The sequence below is a fragment of the Acipenser ruthenus genome, chromosome 21 (assembly GCF_902713425.1).
Source record: "Acipenser ruthenus chromosome 21, fAciRut3.2 maternal haplotype, whole genome shotgun sequence".
Lineage (NCBI taxonomy): Eukaryota > Metazoa > Chordata > Actinopteri > Acipenseriformes > Acipenseridae > Acipenser > Acipenser ruthenus.
In genome coordinates, this window is record NC_081209.1 from 20,115,993 (window position 1) to 20,143,539 (window position 27,547).

At 41.3% G+C, this 27,547-nt stretch overlaps 1 protein-coding gene across 2 annotated transcripts in view; it reads left to right on the top strand.

Moving 5' to 3' along the window:
• Nucleotides 1-27,547, top strand: part of LOC117429817 (zinc finger protein 609-like) — a 79,292-nt gene that overhangs the window by 36,091 nt on the left and 15,654 nt on the right. For both annotated transcript variants that reach the window (XM_058994961.1, XM_058994960.1), the window contains exon 3: nucleotides 23,356-23,581. In XM_058994961.1, the coding sequence (XP_058850944.1) occupies nucleotides 23,356-23,581 (226 nt within the window). The remainder of the gene's footprint in view (nucleotides 1-23,355; nucleotides 23,582-27,547) is intronic.

The window sequence follows — 27,547 nt, forward strand, 5'->3', positions numbered from 1 at the left end:
TCTGAGTCTTGTGTGTGTGTGTGTGGATCAGTGTAGATCAGTGTGTAGTGGAGCATGGGGGGAGGGGAGGGGGAGTCTCGCTCGCACTGCTAATTCAGCTCATGAAAGGCTCGTGCAGGGAAAGCAGCTGTCTTCCATTGTCAGCGAGTGACTTCCAACGTGCCTCTTTCGCTTCCCAATGCGTGAGTAGCAGGAAAAAAAAAAAGAAAGGGGCTTGGGGGGGGGGGGGGAGAAAGTGAGGGAACACAAGGGATTGATAATGTGTTTTTAATTACTGCTGTGGCCCTCAAGTTGTGATGGAGGTGGGGGGGGGAAGGAGGTCAGATTGGGGATGCTAATAATATATCATTAAGCTGTTTATGTTTAGCATTCCAGGGAGACTGAGATATTGATGGAAAATGTACTGGGGGTGGGGAGCAGTCCGTGGGGTTTCTGTGTCTCACTGTTTAATCTGCCGCAGCACAAGCACAGAGCCCTCGCCGTTTATCCACGGCCTTATTAGAGCACTCTGTACCATTGGAACACAGCATAGTGGATTCAGCAGCAGAGAACCTTGATGCTAAAATGTCAAATGGGGGCAGGGCTAATCTGCTGGCAGCATTCCTGCATGGCAGGATGAGCAAGATCTCACAGGGTTATAACAGACTTGATTTGTTTTTTCTTTTTTGATTCTTTTATGTTTACTGTCTGCTGACTCTAGCATAACCCATTGCAGATTGCAATATCCTGACTCGACCTGATTTTTGGTGTCATATCTCTTCAAGTTGTTTTGTCAACAGCCCCAGCCATGTGGCGTGGAAAAGTTGGCCATGTCATGCAGAATGGACACCCTGCCGAATAATTCCTCTGCAGGTTTCCTGTGTGGTTTGTCCTGGAAGGAAGGCTATGTTCCACACGAAGATAAGCAAATGAAACAGCTCTTGTTGACAACTAAATGGTAGCATAATTGACATGGTTAGGTTTGTGGAAAGTCCCTTATCCCCTGCACCCATTAGTGTGGGGATTTAAAATTATTAATAACATAAAATCCATGTTGCACATTTCTTCATACATATTACCGGTACTTCTCCAATTGTGGTGAAATTGTATTTTGCTTTTTGAAGAATATATGTGTAGCCAATGCACTTTCATATAGTGGGGACAGGCATGTCTGTCCTTTAGGCTTCTGCAGTGATCCACTTGTCAAGCTGTGATGGAACATGTGAAGGACCTTGTTATTGAATGTATCCTCATTTGTCAGGGGGATGGAAGTTGTCTGTTCGACTGTATTTCTGTGTGAGTTTTGCATTTAAGAACCACTTTCCCAGCCCTGTTGAAACTTGCTATGGACCCTCTTGAATGTATATTAATATGGGGGTATGTGAAGGCTGGGTCTCCCCAATTTAGCATGCCCAATTATTACCTGTATCCTCGGCTCACCGTTCGCAACCCCCCCCGCCGACTCGGGAAACGGAGGCTGGAACACGCGTCATCCGAAACGTGCTCCTGCCAAGCCGTCATTTTTCGCTCTGCAGATCCACAGCAATGCAACCAGACCTATAGTGCCGGAGGACAAGACAGATCTGGCGGCTCCACTGCAGAACCACAGGTGCCCTATCGGCCACAGGGGTCACTGATGCGCAGTGAGCCGTGGATTCCCCTGCCGACCTAAGCCCTCCCTACCCGGGCAGCGCTCAGCCAATTGTGCGCCGCCCCCCAGGAACTCCCGGTCACGGTCGGCTGTGACATAGCCTGGATTCGAACCTGCGATCTCCAGGCTATAGGGCACATCCTGCACTCCGCGCGGAGCGCCTTCACTGGATCCGCCACTCGGGAGCCCTGATGACATTCTTGATTAGATGTGCTAGTGTGCTGTGAGATGTGCTGGTTAGTAAAATTTAGGTACCAGCAATCTAATTACAGTAGGGTCCTGATCAATCTGGTCTCCACTGAGTAGTGAATCTCGTTCTTTTAAGTAGTTCTACCAAGAATCATCTTAGTCTTTATTGATTGTACTGGGAGAGATTCAGGGAGCCTTCGAGGGGAAACGTAATTAGTGATGTGTTTTTTATACACATTTTGAAGCTCTATAGGTGGTTGCACAGGTTCCTGCTTTGCAGTTGTTTGGCGTCTGTGCATCCAGTGTTTTTGATGTGGTTTTTAGAAGCAGCTCTGACAGAGTGTATGTAAAGCATAAGGTGTGGGATTCCAGCAACAGCGGTGATTGTGTAAAAAGCTTCATCCGCTCCCTTCATCAGCTCCCAGAAGTTTGTTATAAATGCAGTGCTCCCTCCATGTTACCATTCGGTAATTCACTGTTAAGGCCATTGTTGACAGTAAACTTTGAAAGTCCTGTCTAAAAGCCTTTACTATTTCACTGATGCATCTTTTTAAATTATTTTTATTTTATGTGTCAATCGGATGGTGAAATAAAGAAATAACTGTAACAAGGAATTTAATAGTTCCTTATTTAAGGGTGTAACCTTTGACCAAAACAATGGTTTTGAGAAACGCACACAAATAAACTGATACACCACTGTTAGCCTGTTCTTTCAGACGTACATACACGTGTTGCATCTAGAGAACCGTTTATTAAATTATGATGAACGTTCTTGACAGATATATCTAGACCACTGCTTATCCAATTTTTTGAGAGAACCTGTCAGGAAGTGAAACTTAACATGTTGATACAATGAATAAATACTTTAAACTAAGCACAGGAACCATAACCAGAGGACATGGATGCAAATAAGGTGGGGAAAGGCTTAGGTCTGAGGGTAGGTGGCACCACAGTGCTGAGTGTATGGAATGGATTACCACGTTGTTGATTCTGAATCATTCGGGGTGGCGTGACATAGTTTCAGTATCAGCTACTAGATTGTAAAGTTACGCAATTCATTCTCAATTTTATAGCTTTTTCCAAATATAAACCGTCTCTTTTCCCACAGTAAGGTGTGGTGTGATGCTAGTGGGGGGAGTCAGGTAGCCAGCTGGGAAACTACCTAAACTCACTAGTGGGTTAGCCTCTGCATAGACAGCCACTCCAAAAAATATAATGAGGTTAGTGTTATGGGAATGGTTCGGTTTAATGGGGTTAGGTGTCGTGTAGAAACAGTGCTTGTCCAGAGTATTTGCTCAGGATTGTTATTCTTCTTTTTTAACTGTAAGTGTGATGCACCCGCTGATTGTTGTCCCAGTAGAGTTGAAAGCAGTGGCCTTGTGTGCTCGTATGGTCTTTCACAGCGAGTTCTTGTCGGCCTTGTTCTCAGTCCAGTCTTTTGTTTGTCGATGCAATGCTACGGGTTTTGTTTGCAAGTGGATTGAGGATGTGGTGCTCCAGACAGCAGTGCATTTCCAAGAGCAAAGGCTTTTGTAAACAATTCATTACCAATTAACGGAGGCCCAGTACATTTGTATTTATTTATTTTGGGGGAGGTTAGGCTGATGGAGGCCGCAGTGTTTAAATATATCAGTTTCACATTTGTTACAGCTGTGCTTTGATTCACCCAAGTTTACACAACAAAAATGTACCATTTTGATGGAAGTCTGGTCACTCGGTACCTTGTATATGAAAAATGTAACACACACAATAAATGGTAAAGGGTTACTGTACAAAACCTTGACTTCATTAAGCTCGCCACTTCCTTACTGTGTGTTTCATCTGGAGCACTTTGTGAGTTTGTCCCTCAGTGAACTTGTCATTTGTTTAAAGCATATTTTCCTATTTGATTTCTTTCTGTTGCCAGTGATTTAAGCCAGGCCTGGTATTTGTCTCACACTCTGCATTGCTCCAATAAGGAAAGTTGAGTCTTCTTTTAACTTTTCTGTTTCAATCTATTCACATGCGTTTCATTTTCAATTCCCATTTGATGGAAACTCCTCTGTAATGTCACTGGCAATGGCACTGGCAATCGAGAACATCAAGTGAATTAGGTTGAATTTTGGCATTTTGATTGATGGGATAAAGGTGAGGTTAGTTCAGCCGCTGCTTTTTTGCAAGAACAAGGTGATTAATAAATAGTCCACATTCGAACATTAAACAACATTGAATACCAAAGTTCATGCACCCTATCCTTTTGTAACTGTACACACATATTATTCAAAGATCTTTTTGGGTCCGGGGGGGCTTCCTTAACCTAAACGACATTATAAACTTTGAGGTAAAACTATAAAACCAATAGACCAGGTTTAGTCTCTTTTCTTTATCAAAACGCTGAAGTATCTTACTGTATCTTTGCTGCACACTGGCACCTGTGTCGCTAAAGAGAATACAAAGCGACACTTGACACTGAAGCAGATCAAACTTTGATTTCATATCTCAACCAAAATGGCATCCACACCAGAGCTGTATGATGGGTTGAACTTTCAGCAGCACCAAACAAACTTGCTTCTAGCTTCGGTTTCAGTCAAATGATTTGTCCTGTTTGGTGAGACCATTTGTACTGTACAGTAGGTTGTGGGGGCCTACGCTTCGTTGAGTGTACAATCTGTAATGTAGTATTTATCATTGCCGATGGACGTGTTCAGACACCTTGTTTTATATAGTAGTGCCCAATAAGGTGCTAAGAGGCCAAGGAGCGCCCCTTGGATGATTTGGTATTACATTGCTACTCGCATCTACCCAGTAAAAGACGGATGCTTTTTAATCTTAGCCTGCGTTACACTGCGATTTTACAAATCACTGCAATCTGTACTTTTTTTTCTTGGCTTCAGCTGACTAAGAAAAAGGGACCACTGTGTGGTTAAGAGTAAGGCATCTAGGACAAATTCTTGACATTTCACAACATGCATGTGACCTGCAAGAGATGAATCTTGCCAAATGTACCCCTGTATAACAAATATTTTTTTTTTTGTTAGTGCCATCCCAGTTTTTTTTTTTTTTAAACAATCTGAGATGCATGCTAATGTGAACATTATTATGGGTTAAAATATAACCACAGGTTTAAGCACAACTAAAAAATACCAAATGTCTAATAACATGTTCCCATCTTTACCATCAAATCAGTCTGTCAAACGTGTCTGGAGTTTGCAAAAATACAAATTTTCTCAGCTTTCAACCTCCTTCTCCGTCTGGTTGATGGCTTACCTAGAGAGATAACCCTGGCTTTATCCTGTTTCCAGGGCTTTGTAACAGAAATGAATTCATTATTGTTGGGCCCCTCCCCGGGGCCTCTAGAACAGGAATTGCCTTGCGTGGTACAGTCCCAAGTTGAGATGAAAGGATGTATATCCCCTTGTTAATCTCCAGCCAGTCAGACCCTTGTGATTTATTAGGAGTATTTTTCTCTCTTTGAATAGAAGGGCTTTTATAATTTATCCTTAAAAGGTGTTTCAAATGGGAATTATGATGCTCGAAATCCAAGAAGGAACATAGTTACCCTCGGGGGAGTGATGTCTAACATTCATAATTATCTGTGGAAGCAGTACTCTGCACAATGTGGGATTTTAGAAGAAGCATTAGAAGTACTGTAGTTATTAGCATAAGAAGCCCTAAGGCTGGAAGTGAATGGTATGAAATCCAATTTAGTAAAAGAAGCTGATTTTGGAAATGTCACAGGAGGCATTGGCTGTTCTAGCACACAACTCCGTCGAGGAAGTAAACTAAACCCTAAAAAAAAAAAAGAAACATCGTTCATGTACTTCAGTGTTACTTTTACACTAAATGTAAACCGGTCTTTAAATCGAGAGCTAGTATTTATAAATAGACAAACAGAGATGGTGATTTTTTGAATTACTTTATATTGGCTGGTCTTGATTTTAGAGACGCAGCAATGAATCTATTTGAATATTTTGAGCCATGTGTATTTGAGGGCTTTGGTTATGATTGAACTTTTACTTTTGTTGTTTTTTTTTATTGTGTTTTGGTGGCTTGTACTGTAGTTACAATCATGCAGCACAGTGCCGGTCATTAATTTTTTTTTAATTTTTTTTTTTACTTGGAAGACATCAGACAACCATGACTTGATTGCAAGGTAAACCGGCAACTGATACAACTCTCAGGCGAAAGTAGCTTGTCAAGTTAGACCTCACAATCCTCACTACAAAAGAGACACAGTTTGGTAAAAAAAATGATAGTTTTGCATGCAGCCTCCAGGAGTGAGGCCCATGTTTTCTGTAGGCATGGAAACTGAGTGACGGCTTGAGGCCTCATTTCTTGGCAGTGAGAGAAAGGTTGCATTGTCACTGCTTGGACTATCCCTGCTCTGTTAAAAAGGATATGTGTAGTATTGGGCTGTCTGCTACAGCACAAAACCCCCTGCAGTCATTTGGACTGTTCCTCTGCAGTTCTATTATGGCTATAGTAGATAAAGCCTTGCCAAAGTGCTTACAGCTGATGCTTCAGATGTTGTTTTTAAGTGAATGTTTTATTAGCTAAACTGCAGCCAACATATCGCGCTCTACAGCATTTTCACATTTTATTACTTTACAACTATTGGGCCTACATGTTTGCAGTGTGTGCTGTCAGCACCATCACCACAGTAAGTCTGATAGAAAATGAATAAACTGTTTGCTTAAAAACATAATGAGAGGGTAACAGGACCTGCAGCTGACGCCTTTTAATCGTTATTACTTAACATGGCCTGGATTTGTTGTGGAGAAGGCTTCTATTTTCAAGACCACAATAAAACAGCAACATGCTGCAAAATCTCCTTCCTGAGTGATGAATGGCACCTTTCCAATCCGTTTATCTCCCAAAAGCAGAATTGTAAAGTAGCCTATTGACTTTATACTGTAAATACTGTACTGAGTATATGATTACTGGAGGAACCTACAGGAAGTGTCTGAACTGCTGACCAGCTGTTACCGCCCCCCCCCCCCCCCCCCCTGGCAAAACCTGAGATCCATCCGAGTAGGAGACCTCTTTGTTGGCTGTAATGCGTCCATTTCTGCAGATTTTTTTTTTTTTTTGCCGTCAGTAGATATATTAAAGCTATGCATGTTCTTTGTCTTGTAATGCTCTCTGTAGAGGGAATAATTTAAAGATAACAGGTTGTTCTGCAGGTTGTCTGAAAGCGCCCTGTAACCGACCTGTAATCACTGTTTTTTTATGATGTAGGGGGGTCCAGGGTGTTCATAATTTAGAAAAACTCAAGGTAAGCACATTTGCTTTAAAAAAATAACAAATAAAAAAAAGAAATGTTATGCTCCTTCTCTTCTGTCCTTCTAACTTTTTCTAAAACAATTCCTTCACATTTGATGTTCTGAATATCTGTCTGTTGGTATTGGAAAATGCAAACATGATCCCCTGGAAAGAAAATAGTTTGTTATAAAATAATTGTAGGAAACTGCAGCTTTAATTCACTGCAGTCATACAGGCTATTACAGTATTCTCTGGTCATTGATATCAGTGATGTACAGTCTGCGCCGCCTAATTGGGACCCTGATAATCAGGATTGCTGCTTAAATGGGATACAACACTGGGGTTCTTCTCAATGCTATTGATGTTGTTTAATTGGGACGTCACTTTGTTTAATTGGGATGCAGCATTTTCAAATGATGAACGGAGATCGCTTTTGATTACGCTGTGACGTGTACATTGTGTAAACCACGCTGAACTCTTGAAGGAGGAGGAGTCTCCTGTGGTTTCTCAGGCTGCTGTTGCAAAGAAAGTTGGCGTGTCAACATTGCAGGTGCCTCGCTTTGTTATAAGATGTAATTTCATTCTTTTTTCTTTTCATTTAGAATCAAAAAAGCATGACTAAGGTCTCAAATGCCTCTCGTTTTAATTGGGATATTTTGACTTCTCCCGAGGCGTCCCAGTAAAGCGACACTGACTCTACTTGCTTTGCTCTTCCCCACTGTCCTAACTGTACTAATTTGCATAGCTGGGCCTTTCTGATTGATGGAACTAAAGGCAGCCTAGCCTCCCGGGGATGACTGTGGTGACAAGACCTCTGTCACTGTACGTTAATGCTGAGAAATTGTTTTTAATAATGAATTAAAAGGTATAATTGAGGTTTTCCAGACACACAGAAGTTAATTAGCAGAAAGGTCCGCCAGCAGCAGGAGGCTAATGTGCTTTTTCATCAGACTGGAGAACAAGCTTGCAGATTACAGCCAACAGCGAGCAAGAGAACAAGCCATGTTTACAAACCCGCATGTAATCCACTCCAGCTACTGTTGAGTTAGCCATGCGAGTCAGCACAGTACCAGACCCGTGGTTGTTTAGCAATTGCTCCCTGATGTGAATTGGGATGTACTGTGTGCGTCCTTCCTATGGGCATCTTGGACTTCTGTAGCTGCCAGTACTTGGCTCCCCGCTTGGTTGTGCTCAAACACAAAAGCTAAATAAGAAATGAAACACGCTGCTTGGATGTGTCTAGAGATTCTCTCTCCCACCCCAAAGGGAAAATAATTGTATTCTTAATCTGCACAAGAGCTCGATTTTCTAGGTGACGTGATGCTTGGTAGTTCAAATTTAATCCTCCACACTACCACATGAGATTTAAACAAGCAGGCACAAACCAGACCAGAAAAGATTTTAATAAAATAAACAGCCCAATTCCAGTCTTGCGCTGCTGCGTCCCCACTTGCTGGGACGTCCGAGAGGAACCCAAGAGTGCAATACTTTTGTTTGTGTCCAGCTGCCTGCCTGAGAGGACAGACTAGGGGAGCCCCCAGCAAGCTGATTGGCTGTGCCACCTCTCCCCAACCCGCTGCAAGGCCTCCCAAAGACAGGCCTGTCTGTCACAGACGCACTTTTTGAACAACCCAGTAGATGCAACTCAAACCAAATGCTGAGTGGAATGATTTGAAGGCATCTTTTGACCCATCCTAGACAGGAAAAAAAATCGTATTGGAGTCCAGAATAGACATGAGGTTTGTATCTGCTAAATGCTGAAGCAGTTTGAGAAGCGTTCCCCTGCTTTAACACCCTGGTGTGAATGGTAATGCGAGTCGTCTTTCTGAGCTCCACCTTGCTTCATGTCTGAGCAGCTGCGGTAAGGGCATGATGGCCTTCCTCTGGTATAGTGTATTTTTATCAGAACATTAGCAGGCTAAGAGCCTGAACTAACAAGGTCATTAAATGCTGAGGGTTATGTACGGAGAGGCTCAGGCTGACAAAGGAAATGGGTTCATGTTTAAAGCAATGCTGCTGTGTTTAGAGGCGCTCTGGTTGGGTGTAAGTGTCTGTAGGAAAGATTTACAATCATGGGATGAAGTTTATGGATCTGTTACACTTGTTCAGAAGGGTTCTCCGTCACCATCTGTAGTAACTTGAGTACATCTCACCAGTAATGTAAGAGTTATTAATGTGCTTATAAATACAATGTTAATGTAAATCCAGCCACACTGTTTGGGTTTGATATAGCAGGGGCCTACATCCAGTGTGATATTGTGTAAAATAATTGTAATGTGTTGTCTTGTGAAAGAATGCAGGGTGACCCATAAAACAAAGTTCTCTTCAGACCAGAATAAGAGGCTGGCCCCGATTTGAATTTAGAGAAAGAGAACGCCTACTAGAGAAGAACAATATAATGTAGGGTTAATGGACTATTTGTGTGTGTTCTACTGGTTGGTACCCTGTGAGGGCGTAGCGAAGCCTGAGGGAAGACTCGAGGTAGGAATTAAAAGCACTAAAAATAACCCATACACTACTCTATTACTCTGCCAGAGTAAACTGATAAGAATTGTATTTAAACATGTGTTTTTGGCCTGCTGTGTGACGTAGCAGCTCGTGCCATTTCAGGTAAATGTCAGTTTGTACGTTATTTGTGTGTATTTAGTTTTCACTTTGTGTGTGTTTTTTCACTGTCAGTTAGGATTGTAAAGTGCTACATTCCTTTGTTTAAGAATGGGATTGGGGCAGTCAGAATAAGGAAGGTGAAACTGGTGATTTGGTCTTTTTATATCTTGCTGGGAAACAGTTATGCAAACCTGAGTGTGTGGGCTGGGGTGCCAAGGTCACACATTTGCAAATTTATAAATTATATGGCCCTTGGAGACTATATATTGACAGCACCTGCTTATGAAAAAGGCAGTTGGGAGTTTTATAAGAATGTCTATGTTTTATTGTTGTTGTTAAATGTAATCTTAGAGTGTATCACAACTGTAATGTGAAGACATAAGGGAAAGATTGATTCACGTGATATTTATATAAAATTATTTAACCCTGTGTTGGATAACAGGCAGAGTGATTTTAATAATGTATGAAAGAGAAACCTATGATAATGTAATGTTTTCAAAAACTAAACTCATTAAAAGGGTGACCCAGATAGATAATAGTTTGCCTTATTCAGCTATATACTAAAGCTTTGAATGGGAATTGCTCTACAAGTACAGTGATACTTCATTGTAGGGATTGAGATGAACTAGAGCAGTGTACTCAACTCTGGCCCTCAAGATCTATTCCAGTCCTGGTCTTTATTCCAACCAGGACCTAAATTAGTTAATTGCCTCTTAGCAGCTTCCATTAACTACCTGCATGGAATAAAAACCTGGACTGGATTAGATCTCGAGGGCAGAGCTGAGTACCACTAAACTAGGTAATGTAAGTTTGTTTGAAACAACCCTGTAGCAACTGTATACATTATGGCCCATGTTTCAGATATAGCATTATATATGAATTATATATCATTTTTTTAATCCATTATTTAATTGTACACGTGAAAGCAGAAAGCATTGTTCAAGTAGCTTCAGAAATCCCTCTGATGCTTTTGAAACTCAGTAGTCTCAGTACTCATTCACAAACAATCTGATAACAATCTCTCCAGCAGTTAGTTAAAGATATCACACACCCCTGCTCTTCGGTTGAAATATGTGCTGTGGAAGATGGCTTATCTGTAACCCAAACTACAGAACCGATGTTGCCAAAACAGTGTTTGTTGTGCAGTCTCCAAATACAGGGCCGCTTTTTTGTTTTCTTTCGCTCTGGTAAGGGAAGTCTTCCACTAGAAGCTGGTGCTCGTAGTTTCTCTGAGAAAGTTGGTTTCTATTATCCTTTGCTGTCTGTTCCAACCGCAGACGAGAGGAAGTCCCACCCACAAGAGGGTTTGCTGTAACACAGGAAGCTTAACAGAAGACTGGGTATGAACCACAAACTGAAGAGAGTGGTGCCTGTTCCTCTATAAATAGCAGAGAAGAGGGGGTCCCCTGGGAAATAGCTCAGTAGAATAACAACTTGTTTTGCTGGTTTGTGTGTTGCCCTTACCGTATGATTGAGGGTGGGGGGAGGAGAGGGTTGGGGTTCCATTTGGGTGTAACCTTTCTACAGTACTTGTGTTACAGGTAACTTTCCAATTGATTACAAATCTGTTCTCGATGTCAACTGCGTTCTTTTACCTCCTTGAAGTAGAATGTGGGGAACCGGAAGGGTAGCATTGATATGTTGAAGGATACCTTTCCCAACATGTTATTTGAAAATAAATGTATATAGTTAACTATAGTGAAAGCTATAGTAAAATAGTTTTTTTTTTAAATTTGATTGTACCATATTTTGACTTGGGGATTAATCATTTTACTTCTGCAGATTTTTTGATGACGGTCCAAAAAAAAAGTCATGTTTTAAGGGTTTGTGAAGTTTACTGCTATAATCTGCTATTTGGCGAAGAGCACACCCTGACTGTGTCTTTGACAAGCAGGTCTGGTATTTGTGTAGCACCGATGGGGGGTTGGTTTTAATATGTCATTCTGAGACTCGTTTCACCGTGACAGCAGATTGTCTTGCTGAGATGCTGCTCTGTGAACAGTGTGTCCAGGTTGGGTTAAAATCTGTCACATTCTTTGCACGGTGAGAGTGAGAGCCGCTCCAATATGCTTTACTGTACAGTACAGACCATGGGATCTAAAAATACATTATTACAGTAAGTTCTATTGTATGCAATGTGCTCCTTATGGTTGAGAACCATACATTGCAAAGTTACTTTGTGTTTGGACGGGGTCGATTATACAATACAGCACTGAAACTGCTGTAGTTTTTTTTTTTTTGTTTGTTTTTCTCTGGAGAGGACAAATTAATTCGGACAAACCTGATAAGGCAGCAGCATTTTCCCTGCAGGGGGCGGCTGGGCGCCCAGCCCTTTCAATGAGGGTGTCTGTGTCTCTTGTGCTGGGAGGCAGCAGCTAGAGGGGGGGAGGCAGCCTCTTGCAGTTTGAAGATTGTGTTTTAAACACCTGCTGGGAGGGGCGGTGAAGCATCGTACAGCTGCGCATATTCTGAGTTTTCAGTACTGGAGCAGATTGAAGGGGACGCTATTGTAATCGGCAGCGTTATAAGAATTTTCCCTCGTTCATTTGGCTTCATTTTGAATGATTAACCATCATATTGCTGTTTTGTTTGGCTTATTTCAGTGGAGGTTAGTGTGAATGACTTTGTTTGTTTTGTACTCTATTTGTTTAAAAGGGAAGCAAACTAGAAGGATGTTGTCTTGCGTCGCAAATTAAGCCAATGCGCATAAATGCGTAGATCTGTTTTATAGCCTGTGGGGGGATATTTTAGGAAGCGCTTTGTTGGAGCAGTCTGCAGTTGGATGTGTTTTTCCCCCAGTATTGTAAAGGCGGATGCAAATTTTCAAATCAATCCAAGCCATTCATAAGTTATGAGTCACATTCAAGCATCGGTTTATCCATATAATAAAGCGTAGGCCTGTACATCATGCTCGCCATTAATCATTAAACAAGAGATAAAAATGGGGAACCAGAAGCAGCGTTGATTTGACTCCGCGGCCGGAGACGTGATCTCTTGAAGTCGAGACAGGGGTTTCAGGATGCAAGGCCAGACAATGAGATGACATCGATCTGGGTCGTACCCCAGGGACGTGCACAGACTGCACTACAACAGAGAGTGAATTGAAAGGAAATCATTTATTGAGGTTCAAAAGAGAACTCTGTATGTATTCCATGTTTATTTAAAATCTTTAACAGGAAATGAGACCGAAGTACTTGAAACAGCTGGAGGAAGGAAGTGAGTGGAAATGATTCTAGCCACACAGAGCTATTGTCCAGGTTATCAGTGAAATATTCCATCTCTTCAAGAAGAACTTGCTGCTGTTCTTTATTGGAAATAGGAGACATGTGTAATACAGCACATCACTCCTTTTCTGGGCTGCTTTGCAGCAGAGCCAACTAGAATTGGGTATTGCCCTTTTCCTGGTTACTCTAGTTACAGTTATGCATTTTGTGGTTTGACATTTTGTGTCTGTGTAGCTTTGGTTTTAATTTAAGTACTGCGATTTCCTTCTAGTACCTCATCGCCAAGTACTCCAAGTCTACAGTGTTCGTTTCACTGTTTTAATAGTTTGTCATCTTTTTCTATTTTAACAGACAGGGACAACACCTTTTTATTTATTATTAGCTTTTAACATTTAAACCAAATCTACAGGACAAGTAGATCACAGTAAGTCAAGCAGAGGAACATTTTGGCCTGTTCAGTGTAATTGTTTAGACCAGTGGAGCGCAAACTTTTTATATACCACCCCCCTTTTTTTTAGAATTGGTCTATTAGCATTTTATTTGAAGTACCTTATGTTGTAGCATAGGAGCTGTACTGTATAGGCTATACTTGAGCAACTATCCTGGGAGTGGTTATCCACAGCTATAATTCCACAATTTCAAACAGTTTGCATAAAAAAATAATATTTTTTTGAATGTTGAGTGCTATTTGTAGTTTTAAGAATTCTTGCCTTGTATTGTATGCTCCTTGTTAATGGCTTACTGCACCTTTAAGCTTTGTTATATTCCTACATGCTCAATTAGCACTGGGAGGTGTAGCACTTCCTAGATTTCCATTCAAAACCGCACAAATTTGTTGGTTGCTGACTTATTGCAGGTGTTGGAAAGGTGTGAATAGTCAGGGTTAACCTCCAGGGAGGCACAAACCTCTCCCTCTCCCTCTCATCCTTTCATTAACAATGGGATGCCAGTGGAACAAACAGCTTTGAAAGCAGGTAAACACAGACCGTGGAAGGAAAGGAGAAAGGGAGGACAGCTTCAGGTAAAACCAGATTAAATAAACATTAAAACGATTAAACAACAAACAAAGCTATATTTAGTATCTCATGTTACAAACTGAATCAGTCATATTAATTGTATTTGGCTAGTGTTGAATCAGTTTGTGCAGTGGGTAAATGTCTTTTTTTTTTTTTTTTTTAATGGGCTTCATTGTCTTTTTTTATTTGTATATTTAATTTTTTTTGTGCTGTCAGTACAAACTAACCTGTGTGTTTTTGTGTTTAAAATCATAAATTATTTTTGTTGATATGGAGGATGGGCAGTAAAGGGTTGCTCTCCTAGCAACAAGTAAAATAGGCATCTTAATTGGTTGCTAAGGGCCTCAAACCATGAAGCGGTTACATTTTATCCCTTAATTCTAGCTTCGTTTCAGCAGGATTTGGTGGTCTGCACTGGTTTGTTCTTGCTGGTTCTTGACCAACAATGAGTGCTCTGCAGTAACTTAAAAACAAACCCCCTAACTAAACTGTGTGAATCTCGAATTGAAATGTTTTCTGAAGCAGAAAAGATATCCTCCTATCTCCGTTGAAACCTCCTTCTTGCTAACAGAATTACTTCCAATACCTCACAATAGTTACATCTGTGCCTAATTAGGGGTTGTTTGATGTTTTAAATGCCTTTTGGCAGTGTACTGTAAGACTATAGGCCCTAATATTTTTCAGTCATGGGAACTGAAAAGGGTAAAAGGCTAGTGTTTGAATGTCATTACTAGAATGCGGGTTGAGTGATACAACTGCTGTTTTTTCCCTATGTTATGACAACAACTTTAAGTTAGGAATTTCAATAAGAGAGACAGGAATACCTGTATTTATAAAACAAAATGTACGGTATAGTATTAATCGAGAGGACAAAATTGGCCTTGAAATTCGTTTTTTGTTTAGAATTAAGTCTTGTGTTTCATTTTTTATGAGTTACTGCAGTTAGATTTACACAGCCCTACAAAGATAGATTTTTATTAATGCTGGTATGGGTGTACAGTGTGTATTTCCAGGACAGCTTACTGTAGGCACTGGATAACATTTGCCCAGGTACTTGGCATAAATAGATAGTACCTTGTCATGGTGACTTTGTGACTTTCTAATAGATATCAGTAATGTAGATCTACATACATATTCAAATTGAAATGAAAATTAAATATTTGGGGTGTAAAGAAGTTTGAGTTGCAAACAGTAGACTCACTGAAACCTGTAATCAATTATTAAATAAAATATGAGTATTGTGAACCCTTTATATATCAATTATACATGTATGAGATCTGAAGTAAAGTGGACAATTTAATAACGACTTTCTGTCTTTAGTGAAACTCATTTTGCTGTACCTTGCAAAGCTGGAAGTAATCCCGTGACACTCTGAACGTCATAATGCCTTAGAATGCAACACACTTTGGAGTGGTTACAAGAACAGAATTGAATCTCTGCAATACTGCACCCAATTCAACAGTCTGCTCTCTGCAAGGACGTACCTTCAGCAGTGCTCAAAACTGCTTTCCCAGACCACAATTCAGCACGAATCTTGAACTACCGGATGTAACCTTGGGTAAAATAGTCTAATATTCGTGCTAACTGCGGTCAGTGAAAGGCTCAGACCAGCCGAGTGCAATTTGGCAGCTGGTGAAATCTGGAATCGCACACACAAAACCGAGAGCCGAGTCTCCTCTCGCATCACTGCAGTGATATCCAAGGGGAATGAAAAGGCTAAACTTCTGTTCAGATCCAAGCGTGGGTTCTGATTGGTTATATCAGACTCCTGTCAGCCTCCCTGCAGTGTGTGGCTCCGGGGGACTCCTGCTGCTTGGATTGATAGGGTTTGAATTTCTGTCATACAGAGAGGTTGGTCCTGAGGGCCTTGATGATTGTACCCTTGAGCCTTGGGTTTGACACCTGCCTGTTCTTCATGATGAGCGTGGCTCTTGTTTCTGTTTACAAGCTCACTGAACCTTTTCAATCTTTTCTGCACGTTTACTTCAGTGCAAATCTCAGTCTAAACGTCTTGGGTGACGGCCATGTTTACTAATCCAACAAATGCTGTTCTAATCAAAGGGTATGCAGCTCTGAGATGTGCACGAAGACAAGCTGAAAGATCCAAATTCTCCTCACTTTTAGTAACAGTGGCTTCCATAAACTAGACCGACGCAGTTAAATGCATTGGCTTCCTGTCTTCAGAAGCATACTACAGGCCGAGTACTTCAGTTTGATTTGACATCTGTGTTGTATTCCTCCTGGTGTTGTATGGTTAAATATGCCTTGTAAACAAGATGCGACATTTCAGTGTGGCTGTCCCAATAGTACAAAGAAATACTCAAAGAAACAAAGTCAATGACAAATGTTTAGACGAGAAGTCCTTTTCAGTGTCTTTAACTGGAACTCATTCAACATTGGAGAAAAAAAAAAAACAACAGCAATTTAGCATCAGTGAGTGTCTTCAGAGTTATGGACTGTAATAACAAATACAGAATTGGAGGCCTACATTTTATTATACAAAAACATGGTGGTTTGGTAATTCAGTAATGTTGGTGCAATTAGTATTGGTTATTTTGGTTGGCTACTGTAAGTTTTGAGTTTTGCTCCCAGTTTTCTAACATTAGGCTTGTGTTGCTTCTTTCATAGGATTTGCTCTTTCAGTATGCATCTCTGTTCCTCGCTGACTTCATCACAGTCGTGACGAATTCCTTTTAACGACAAGCCAATATACAGGTGGCTTTTTTTCTGAATTCTGGCACCTTTTAGACCTTAGGCAATACTGTCACATGGATGTCAAAATACCCACACAGAATGAACATCTTGTTTGCTTAAACAGAATATAGAAATCACATCAGTTGAAACGCCTCTCATTGGCACAGTAGGCTGTGAGATTTAAATCTACCCTGAAATGAATGATTTAATTTCGTCAGCCGTCAGCAGAGCACCGCCGTTTTAAAAATAATAATCAAAAGAACCCTTAGTGTGCAAGTCATGCTCATTGAAAAGCTGTAGGCTATCCTACAATTTGAATTTTTTCTGTGGGCAGGGACAGGTTGTTCAGCATTGTGTCATCCTCCCATGTAATTTTACCTTGGGTGACAAGCAAATTGTTCGTGCTCTAATTAACCAGGCTTGTTTAGTTACTGGAAGAAGCTATACTTGGTCATTTAGATTTCATTGACAGCCTGCCAGCCCCCACAAGTTTAACAGCTGAGAATTAGGCTGTGCTAGAACTGATGAGTTGCATTCAGTTACACAAAAAAGCAGTTATTGGGTCAGCTCATTTTTATAGTGGAGAAAGCACTGTGATGGTGGCATAATTGAGTTTAGCAGAATCAAAAGATTCATGTGAAATACCTAAAGAATGAGCATGGATGTTTGTGTGGCAGCCATTTTCTGAAGTTGCTAGGATAGGATACGGGGGGGGGGGGGGGTATTGTCTACTGTTCAATTGAAGGGCAATTGCGTATTTTAAATGCAACCTTGGCAGGGTATCTGCGAACATGGTAAAGGATTGTGTGAGGCAGCTGGAAAGACTAACCAGCTGGTGACTGATTGTCGCACTGAAGCTCTGGCACAACAGTTTATTATTGCTGTCAGCAGTGACACAGCTTTTGATTAAAGTTAAATGTAAGATTCACGTCTGTCATGCTTTCCGTTCTCTTTTGTATTTAAAGTTGTGGGGTGTCATCTTTGCATTGCTCAGCAGCACCAGTTAGGCGAGGTAGGGTTGAAGCAGCTTTGACCATTCCCCAGTGTTAAAATGACTGCCTCTTAATTCTTTCTGGAAAGTTGGGAATCTGCAGTCCCGATTAGACCCCAGTCATCACTTTTAATTTGCGCAGTCTTGGTTATGAAAGCAGCTGCTGCTGTAAATGAGCCCCTTCTGTCAGTGTCACTATCAGAGTCATTCCTGCTGAACACAGGCTTGCAAAAGGGAGATGCAGCATTTATTTTTTATATATATTTTTGTTTTCCCTTGTTTACCATTTAAAATAGCGTTCTCAACGTAGCACTGTAATACAGATTACAGGGGTGGAAATACAACTCTGGTGTGTCTTATTAATAAAACCAGGAATGGATCAAAAAGCTATGGTAGAGTTAACAGTGCCATGGGAGGATGCTGTAGATGAGGCGTATGAGAGGAAGAAACTGCGGTATGCTCAACTAGCCACTGAAGCGGAACAGCGAGGATGGAGAGTTCGGGTTTACCCAGTGGAAGTGGGTTGTCAAGGATTTTTGGCACACTCTACAACCCGGTTTCTCAGAGACGTCGGATTCAGTGGCCAAGAGTTGCGTCGCACAGTGAAGAACTTATCTGAAGCAGCAGAGAGGAGCAGCAACTGGCTGTGGTTGAGACGGAAAGATTCTGGCTGGGGACAGGTAAGTAAGCTGGGCTGAGTTGAGTGGGGGACGGAGGGGGGTGATGCTGGGACGCCAGAATCACCGTCGAGCCCTCTTGAGGTGTCGTGGGCTAGTCGACGAAACACTGAGGATGGAAGGTGCCCACTTGAAAACCCCAGAGATGTACCCTACTTAGCTCAATCCAGACGGTTGTCATGCTGATGCGCTGGGGAGGCCGCACTGTGGTTGATCCCCGGAGCCAGCATCGCAGCCGTTGTGTGTGCTGATGCGCCAGGGAGGCAAAATAAGCTGATCCCTGGAGCCAGCATTACACTTCAGCCATTAACACCAGACAGAAGGATATCTACATCATCATATGGAAGGAAACGTAAATGGATGGAGACACATATGGATCACATTAGTTTACTGTAAAGCTACGTCTTAGTTGGTGCTTATCTTGGCGAGAGCCGAGTTCAAATCAGCATGAAGTTTTAACATCTACTCTTGTGTAATGGAAATCATAATTACCATCCCTGGATTTGTTTCTTTCTTATTTTTTGTCCACATATAATGCCGGAAAATGTCTAATCTTGATTTGATCCAGTTGATATTTAAATATACAACAAGGTGATGTGTAGTAAGCAGATGTGTTCAGTTCACTATATACAAACTTCAGATCTTGATAACAAACATGAGCTGTGCAGGGCAGGCTGCAGTGCTGTATTTGTATGAGCTGCTGGTTTGTTCAGTCACCTCCTGCAAAGTCATGTCTGGTGCTCCCTGTTTGGCAGGTCCTGATCTGTGGCCCTGCTAACCCCAGCAGACAGAGCGCTTTATAATCTGATAAACTGCTTAATATAACGGGACAGCGATTTCATCTTGGGGCCAATTTTGATGAAAGGTGTGTTTTTTTTATATAAGAATTGTAAGCCATTATCAAGAGGCAAGATACAGTAGATACGAAATATTGATATCGTCTTAAGAGAATGGTGTCATATTTATAATATGGATGGGCCTGGCATATCAAAATCGAATTTTCTGTTTCCTTGGTTAGGAATTCATTATTGGTACTGAAGTTTAATTTGAGGACTCAAAGGTGTGTCAAAGGTATTTTGTTTCTCATTATTTTAAACGTTTTGTTTATTTTTTTGTGATTTCAGTTGGTGTTAGATTGGGATACAGGTTGTACAGTATAGGTGAACTCTCTACTGTACTGTAATTTTCCAGTAGGATTCTGGGTAGGAGAAAGACTCATTAGGGGCTGAACTGTACATACATTTAATACAAACTGAAATGTGCGGGGTGTACCAAGAAAGAAAAAAGTACAGAGTTAACCAGGGGAGCAGAATTCAAGTAAGAAGATTGTTCCCTTTATCCTTTGAAGGGTGGCCATGGATGTGTATTTATTACAGGACACTGTGGTACAAGCCAGGGCTGTATGACAGAGCAGTAGACTGGGTTTCAACGCGGCTCTGCCTTCAAGCAGTGCTAATTCTTGTTGTTATCCTACAAGTACACACACAGGAGCACCGCACCAAAAAACAAGAACTTTTTTTTTTTAGGTTTCAATGACATCTTTTGTTCCCTGACACAGTTTCTTGTCCTGAAATACTGTTGCCTTCCGTCTTCATGTAATTGGATATTTAGCTTTCCTTTTTCAGTGGAGTGCTTAAATGTTAACATGACACAAAGGCAAAGATGGTAAGGAATTAATGTCATGGTACTCCGTTTGCTCCGGAGATCACACTGCAGTGTGATTAGGATGTCATGTTTCGCATTACACCGTGTGGGTAGTAGGCTGCTGTGCATCTGTGGTCCTAAAATGTCTGCAGCTGAGGTTTCTAAACCAATTTTCACAGAGCTTGTCTAGAAGGTGTCATGCGAGTGTTTTCAATACTCCAGTGCTTGCAGTAAGTGGTTGTCTATGCGATTTCGAATTGAACAGATGACTACAGTTCCTGCAGTATACTGTTTTGTAAACTCCATACAGAAATCACTTGTGGAAGCATCAGTGAGAGCGCTGAGAAGTGTAATATTATCGGAGATAACTTTGTGTTCATGAAATCAAGGATGTGCATCAGTTGTGTTGCCTGGATGCCAGTAAACCACATCGCCTCAGGCATCCGAATGACTTGCTATTAATATTGAGAAAAGAAAGTAATAATAGAAAGATTTGTATGTACACTATTTATTAATTTGGTGGAATGCGTGGTTAGAAAGTTAAAAACAAATCAACAGGGTTTGCATTTACACAGAATTCTGTGCAGGAAAATAAAACACAAAGAAAATAACCACCATGCATTTCTACAGCACATTTCTACAGATGAATCAAGACCTCAGACCAACAACTTTCATCTCCCGTCCTGTGCCTGTGTCTCCAATAGGAGCAGCGACCCTGCCATGGTCTAAGCACCCTGCAGTGGGTGTGGCGGCTCTTGAGAAAAAGTACAATACTGGAACAACCTGTTGTTCCTTCTGGAAGCGACACTGAGGCAGTCTAGGGGCTGTTCAGGTCAGGACAGGTGCACTTGCATCAATCTTGTGAGCAGAAGTTCTCATGAAAACTGGTAGAACCATTTACCCACAACGATTCCAAAAAGACCACAGAAGACAGGTGACACTAATTGCACACTTGGAGTCATAATAATAAGCTTTGTTGAGTATGAATTGTTGCAGGGTAGTTTTGTGTTTTTTGTTCGCGTTATTAAAATGAAGCTTGGTATGAGTCAACATTGCCTAGGGAGAACTTTCCAGATCAGTAGACTTTACCTGAAAAAACAAAGCTAAAAACAGCTCTACCCAAAGCAATCTGCGATGTTTCCAGCTGCCAGAGTAGAGAAAGCTATGGGCTGTGAATTGAGCCTGAGTAATTGAATGCATCTGTTTCCTTATTATTTTAGAAGGTTGTACTGACTGTACTACCCTTTTGGTAGTGTGAATATGGGTGTAGTTTTTGACTTCTGATTTTTGAGTGGTCTCCGATGGGATTTTGTTTTGTTTGCAACCTCCTGTTTTTAGTGTTATTTCATTCTTTACTACTGTATTAGTGTCCTCTATAGTTTCTCAAATAAGTGTGTCGACAAACAAAAAAAAGCTGCTGCATCATTTGTGGTGAACGGGTACAGAATGCTTCTCTGTTTTTGTATAGTACAACTGCTGTACCTGTTTATTTTCTAATAAATTGATGTGTTTACCCCTTTATGTATTTGACCGCCGAGAACTCTACGTAGATTAAGATTTAGGCCTAAATCTCATCAAAAGCTGTTAGTAGCGTATATCATTTTCTGTGTACTGGAAAGACTAGGCAATTAAAGTGTGATGTTCTGTAAATCAACCTCCTTTCATTTGAAATAAGCTGATGGCACCTGTAAAGGTGTTTCCTGTTGGCCTTTGTGTAACCTGATGATGTTTTCCTTGATAAAAGGGACTAGCGCCGCATCTTTGATGTCTCAATTGCAGAGAACTGAAGGAGAATAGTGTGTAGGCGAAGCCTGACCAATGAATGGGTGGATTCCTACTCCAGCACCCTGTGTTATCAAGCCCTGACAAAAGGGCCTCGGAGCTTTCGACAGCCTTTCCTTTGAAAATGAGCAGAAAAGCAGCAATGCAAATGAATTGTTCTTGCCTTGTGAGAAGAATGGGAGGACTCAAGCCTTTTTAGAGTGAACCAGTTTCCTAATGGATTTCATAATGAGGGATAGACTGTTTTTCTCTTTTAGGACTTGTTAAATGGTAAAGCTTTGTGTTGTGGGTCAAACCAAAACCTTCTGGTTTTCTTAGGCAAATGTTGTGCTTTTTGGGCCAGATGGTAAAATGTTTCTCCTCTTGGAATGCAGTATACTGTACTAATTCAACTAGTATTTTATAGAAGGACCTTTCCAAGACCGTGGTGTCTCTCTTATTCACAATTTATATGAGAAATGAATTAAAAACAACATTTATATGGGTCTGTCACAAAATGAATGGCTGGGATACAGTATTTGACCATCCATATAATGGGAGCCAGGGGGATGTAATGAATACTAAAGTAAACGACCAGATCCCTTTTTTTATTTAACATAACATAGACTAATAAAAGTACATTTAATGTTTGCAGCTTTGTCTTCTGTGAAATGGGCAAACCGTTGAGTCCTGTGGCTGCCCATCACACTGGCTCCCTACGTCTGTGACTGGAAGCTGCGTGGGAGCCTTCTTCATATCATCATTCCACTGGAGTGTTGTTTTGTCTTTCGCTGACCCAAGCTGAATGCCTGGGGTCGTTCTCACAGTCTCCTAATTGCAAGGGGCTGGCCCTGCTGCCATTACCTGTGCTCTGCCAGTTTGTATAGTGAGCTTGTACACAAGAATGTAGGCATTGTTAACCCTTTCATCTCTGGGGTTCCCATGCACAGAGCCGATCAGTATTGTGTACCTCGGAAGAGAGGAGTTAGACCAGCGTTCTCCTAAATGTGTAGCAGTGTCTCAAGGCTGGAAGGTTGTTATTGTGACTGGCCAAAGAAGCCTTTGAGCTCAGGCAGCTTTGACCTCGTTACCGGCTGAGCACTGGTTTTGCAATGCTCTGTTCTTTTTCATACAGTTTTGGAAATGATATAACGTTGCTCTGGGTGTGGACTGACAGTTGTACTGTTTTCAGATGAAAGCAACAAAGCTTCACTCAGACTGTGAGAGAGACTGAACCGAACTAGCCAGGGGCAAATGGGAACCTGTGCCTTACTTTTGTTTTGTTAACTTTGTTTTCGAAAAAACGAAAAAAAATGAGGGTAAAGATTAGCCCTAATATTGGGTATTTTGCCAATGAAAATGTTGTCATTATTATGCAAATTAAACAGGGGGGGGGATACCGAAAGGCTGCTTGTCGTGAAATTTGATCATAAATTTGGTGAAATTTGGTACTATTTACTGGTGACCTGGCCTAACTGTGAATTGGCCACATGAACTGAACTGTCAAATCATGAATAACAAGGGATCACTGTAATTAGAAAATGAGTAGTTTTAATATAGTTACTGTAGTGTTTCAGGTGGAGGAGGAGAGCTCTGCAATACATTCTGTAATAGTAAGAGTCTGAATTTGACATCGGCATGTAAGTGTATTAATCACACTGCTTTCCTCTGTTCCCTCTAGATGGAGTCTCCAGTCTCCACGCCTGCCCCTCCCCCACTGCACCTCCTGGCTCCTGTGGGAAACAATGACATCTCCTCCCCCTGCGAGCAGATCATGGTGCGCACGCGCTCTGTCGCCGTCAACACCTCCGATGTTGCCTTGGCAACAGAGCCAGAGTGTTTAGGACCCTGTGAACCCGGGACCAGTGTAAACCTGGAAGGGATCGTTTGGCAGGAGACGGAAGATGGTAAGGAGATTTATTTAGCAAAATACCACTGAGATGACCCGCTGTCTTTTTGTTGGTCCAGCATGATCCGTTTAACCCTCATTGTCAGTATTGGTAGTAGAAATGGGGTTGTCTTTCTCAGAAAATGTTTATTTAAAAGACACAAGTTTAAAAAAAAAAAAAAAAAAGTATATTTTTCAGATGATCGTGTTTGGGTTAAAAGTTTAGTTATTACTAAGGGCTATTTTATCATGTGAACCAGAATTAATATACCTTGCTCTGTATACGTTTTGGAACTAGACCTAGAATGCATTTAATACTGTTTGCATAGCTGAGCCATTCCAGCCTTTGATATGAACTTCTTGAGTAAAACCTGAGCTTAGACACACCATACTGTAGCATTAGCCACTGCTCTGTGTGTGTGTGTGTTTGTGTATGTGTTTATATAATAATACCAACAGCAATTTAAATGCTAGAACCATCATTTTAAAATACAGCATTTCCTGTTTGTCTCCTGCTCCCTGTGAACTACATACGTGATTGAGCAGCTTTGTAACACTCCTTGTATGAAAACACACACCTTCGCACACGTCTTGTACAACACCCTAATATACACCATACAGTGTGGCTTTTACCTGCAATAAACTGAATGTCAGTGTTTAAGAAATAGACTGCGTCATCGCCAAGCTAAAAAATCTATTCAACTAGAATTGGGTTTGTGAAGCATGGTAATCCAAAACAACGTGCACTCCCAAACGATCCAAGATTTATTAATAGCCAGTGGGTGTTTTTTGTTTGCTGTTAATAGTGAACAAATATGAGGGGGAAAAAAATGTCTGTTTGCAAATGTTTTGCCAGGTAGAGTACTTCTAAAGCATTCAGCTGAACACGGCGTACTGTAATGTTACGCAGAACTGCCGCAGTTTACTTTCATCAATACTCAAATGCACAGCAATGCAGACAGCCTGTTCTGGGAGTGCAGAGCTACATTTTTCAGACTTTGTTATTGGAGCCTAACTGGGATAATGGACAAACAATTAGTTCTCAAAGCAACTTTTGCATTATTTCAGGTCCTTTATTATCCCGTAAAGGACCTGGTGTCTGCTGTTTGGGTCAGTGTGGTCTGAAAGTGTACAATTACTAGTAATAAACTGAATGAAGACATTTACCCCATTTTAAAGGTGACAGCCTTTCTTGAATACATGCATGTCCTGCAATTTGTATAGGGTATGCTATATTCCACAGTTTCACAGAGTTTTTCACCTGTCCTCACACCAAAGCCTTCAATTTGTATCGAATCCAGTAGCTGTCTTCGAACGAGATCACCAGCGTCAGGGGTTGACTTGGGCTTTTTGTGCCTTACTGCAGCATTGCGAGCTACATGAGCAGGCTTTGAAGTCCTTTCAATGGGAACCATACAGTTTACATTACTAACATTCCAGGACACTTCTAGCGGCGTTCTTTGATGGAAACGCCTTGGTATTGGATAGAAATACCTTACATACTTTACTGTATTGACACTGTTCCTGTTGTGCTGCACTGCAAATGTCAGGATGACGGTATGCAGTGGATAATGCAATGTTCCTGTTCCTATGGTAACAGCCAACTCCTTTCAAGTACTAGTACACTGCAATAACAATTAATGTCTTAGCAAAGTGTCTGTGGAAGGTCTTTTCCCACCCGTAAAAAGGATCAAATTGACTGAATGGACACATAAAAAGAGGTTTGTATGCAGGTGGATTGTCACAGCTAAAACATGGCTTAAACATAATACAACTCGCCAATCACATCAAAATAAATGAATAGAAAAAGCACTGTAAAGAGAATAACAAAGGTAGATAAAAATACAAATGTTCAGCAGCATATCTTGTATTAAGGCGATCTTCATTCAGTGACACATCATTATGATTTATTATAGTGCTGCCTAATAAAAGCTGCAGTAACGCATTGTATCATCTTATTCCGGGAGTCAAAGTATTAGACTCACAGACACAAAAAGTTATATATATATATATATATATATATATATATATATATATATATATATATATATATATATATATATATAATATATATAGAAATGGCTCAGCTCACCGCTACTACCCCAATGCTGACTCGGGAGGGCGAAGACGACCACATGCTGTCCTCCGAAGCGTGTGCCGTCAGCCGACCGCTTTTTTTCACTCTGCAGACTCACCATGCAGCCACCTCAGAGCTACAGCGTCGGAGGACAACGCAGCTTACAGGCAAGCCCGCAGGCACCCGGCCAGACTACAGGGGTCGCTGGTGCGCGGTGAGCCGAGGACACCCTGGCTGACCTAAGCTCCCCCCCCCCCCCCAGCCCCCGCCCCTTTACCGGATGCTCCACTCGGGAGCCCTCGATTTACTGTATTTTGATCATGGTTTTGGAGAGAACTGTCAGCCACACTTCTCAGTTTATAACGGACAAGTGACTGCAGAGGGACAGCCTAGTTATTATCAAAGTAGTTTGGTTTCATTTTTTTATTTACAGTTTTCAAAACGTTTTAGCTAAACATTCATGCCAAACATGAATAATACAGGCTAATACAGGCTATTATTCAAAAGCAGAGAAGAGTTATTCAAACATGAATAACTCTTCTCTGCTTTTGAATAATAGCCTGTATTAGTATGCTTGTGTTTTAAGCAATCTGACCAATCAAATATAAAATAACCAAAGTTTAACGCATTCCATAAACGGTTTGTGCAATGCATGGGAATGACTACAGTAAGCCTTCATTTTATAGCTTGCATGATTTATACTGTGATATTAAGGTTACCATGGTATTATTTCTTATGTTTATACTGTGGAAATGTCATACAGGCCCAGCCCATCTATTGACCTCCATGTGTATGTAGCACTGATATTTTTACACATAAGCAAATATCATTCCAAGGAATTTTGTCGGCCTGTTAAGTGTATTGCTTCCCCATGTTTGTTTAACTGTTGTATCAGCGAAAACGCTTTACTTCTCTTTATGAGGTTACAAGGTGTTGGAGAGAGAAGATACTGTGCCAAGTGAAAGACAAGATTACTGTAGATGTCAATGAGGTCCGAGGAGCAATTTGTTTGAAACTGGAGGATTCAAAATGGGGAAGGCAAATTCCTAAGTGGTGCACTTGAGGCATGTTTGAGTTGCAGCCAGGCGCCTTTATTTACTCAAGCTTTCTCAAGTCAGTTTCCATGATGTCATTGACTGGCAGACGCCGGCACTGGGGGTTCTGTTGTTGTCACGGTCTGTGCTGTTTGTGGGAAGGAGTGCTTCGCCGCATGACGCTGAGGGGGAATTGCAATTGCGAAGCCGTTTTATCTCACAGGAGGCAGATTGGTATCTTGGTCCCTGTCAAGTGTGTGTGTGTGTGTGAATCTGTGACAGTGGTGGTGTTATGTACTGTGGTTAAACGAGATTGCTTTCTGACATTTCAACCGTTCTATCGCCGACGAAGGCATTTCCAAAATATTTGTCAGTTTGACTATGGAATGGTGGCTGCCAAGACTGCTCTTGGGAATGTGATTCCATCCTTGGCAGTCATCTTGACAAAAACCCATTTTTGGGGGTAAAATGAAAAACTGGTGCCCTATCCCAGCTCTGCATTGTCGTCTTTGTACTCCACTGTGGTTCTCTGCCAGTGGGCTTCCCACCAACAGCACAGTACAGTCCTGGACTGGAAATTGATTTCTGTCTTTTAGCAAGCAAGGCACTTCGCCCGAATGCAGACCAAGTTGCCAGCACTGACAACACTAAAAAAAGCCCAGTTGCCAGCACTAAAATATATATATATGTACCTGTTCAATAGTTACCAAAGGTCCTTGATAAAGTTGCTGTTTCCCACAGTTGGGTTCATGATTTCTCGGTGACTGTTTACTCCATGTTTTCGTAGTTTACTCTGCTCTGTCAGACACGAGACCAAGTATGGAAATAAGACTCACATTGCATAGCAGTTTGATCAATTTCTGATTTTAAAAAG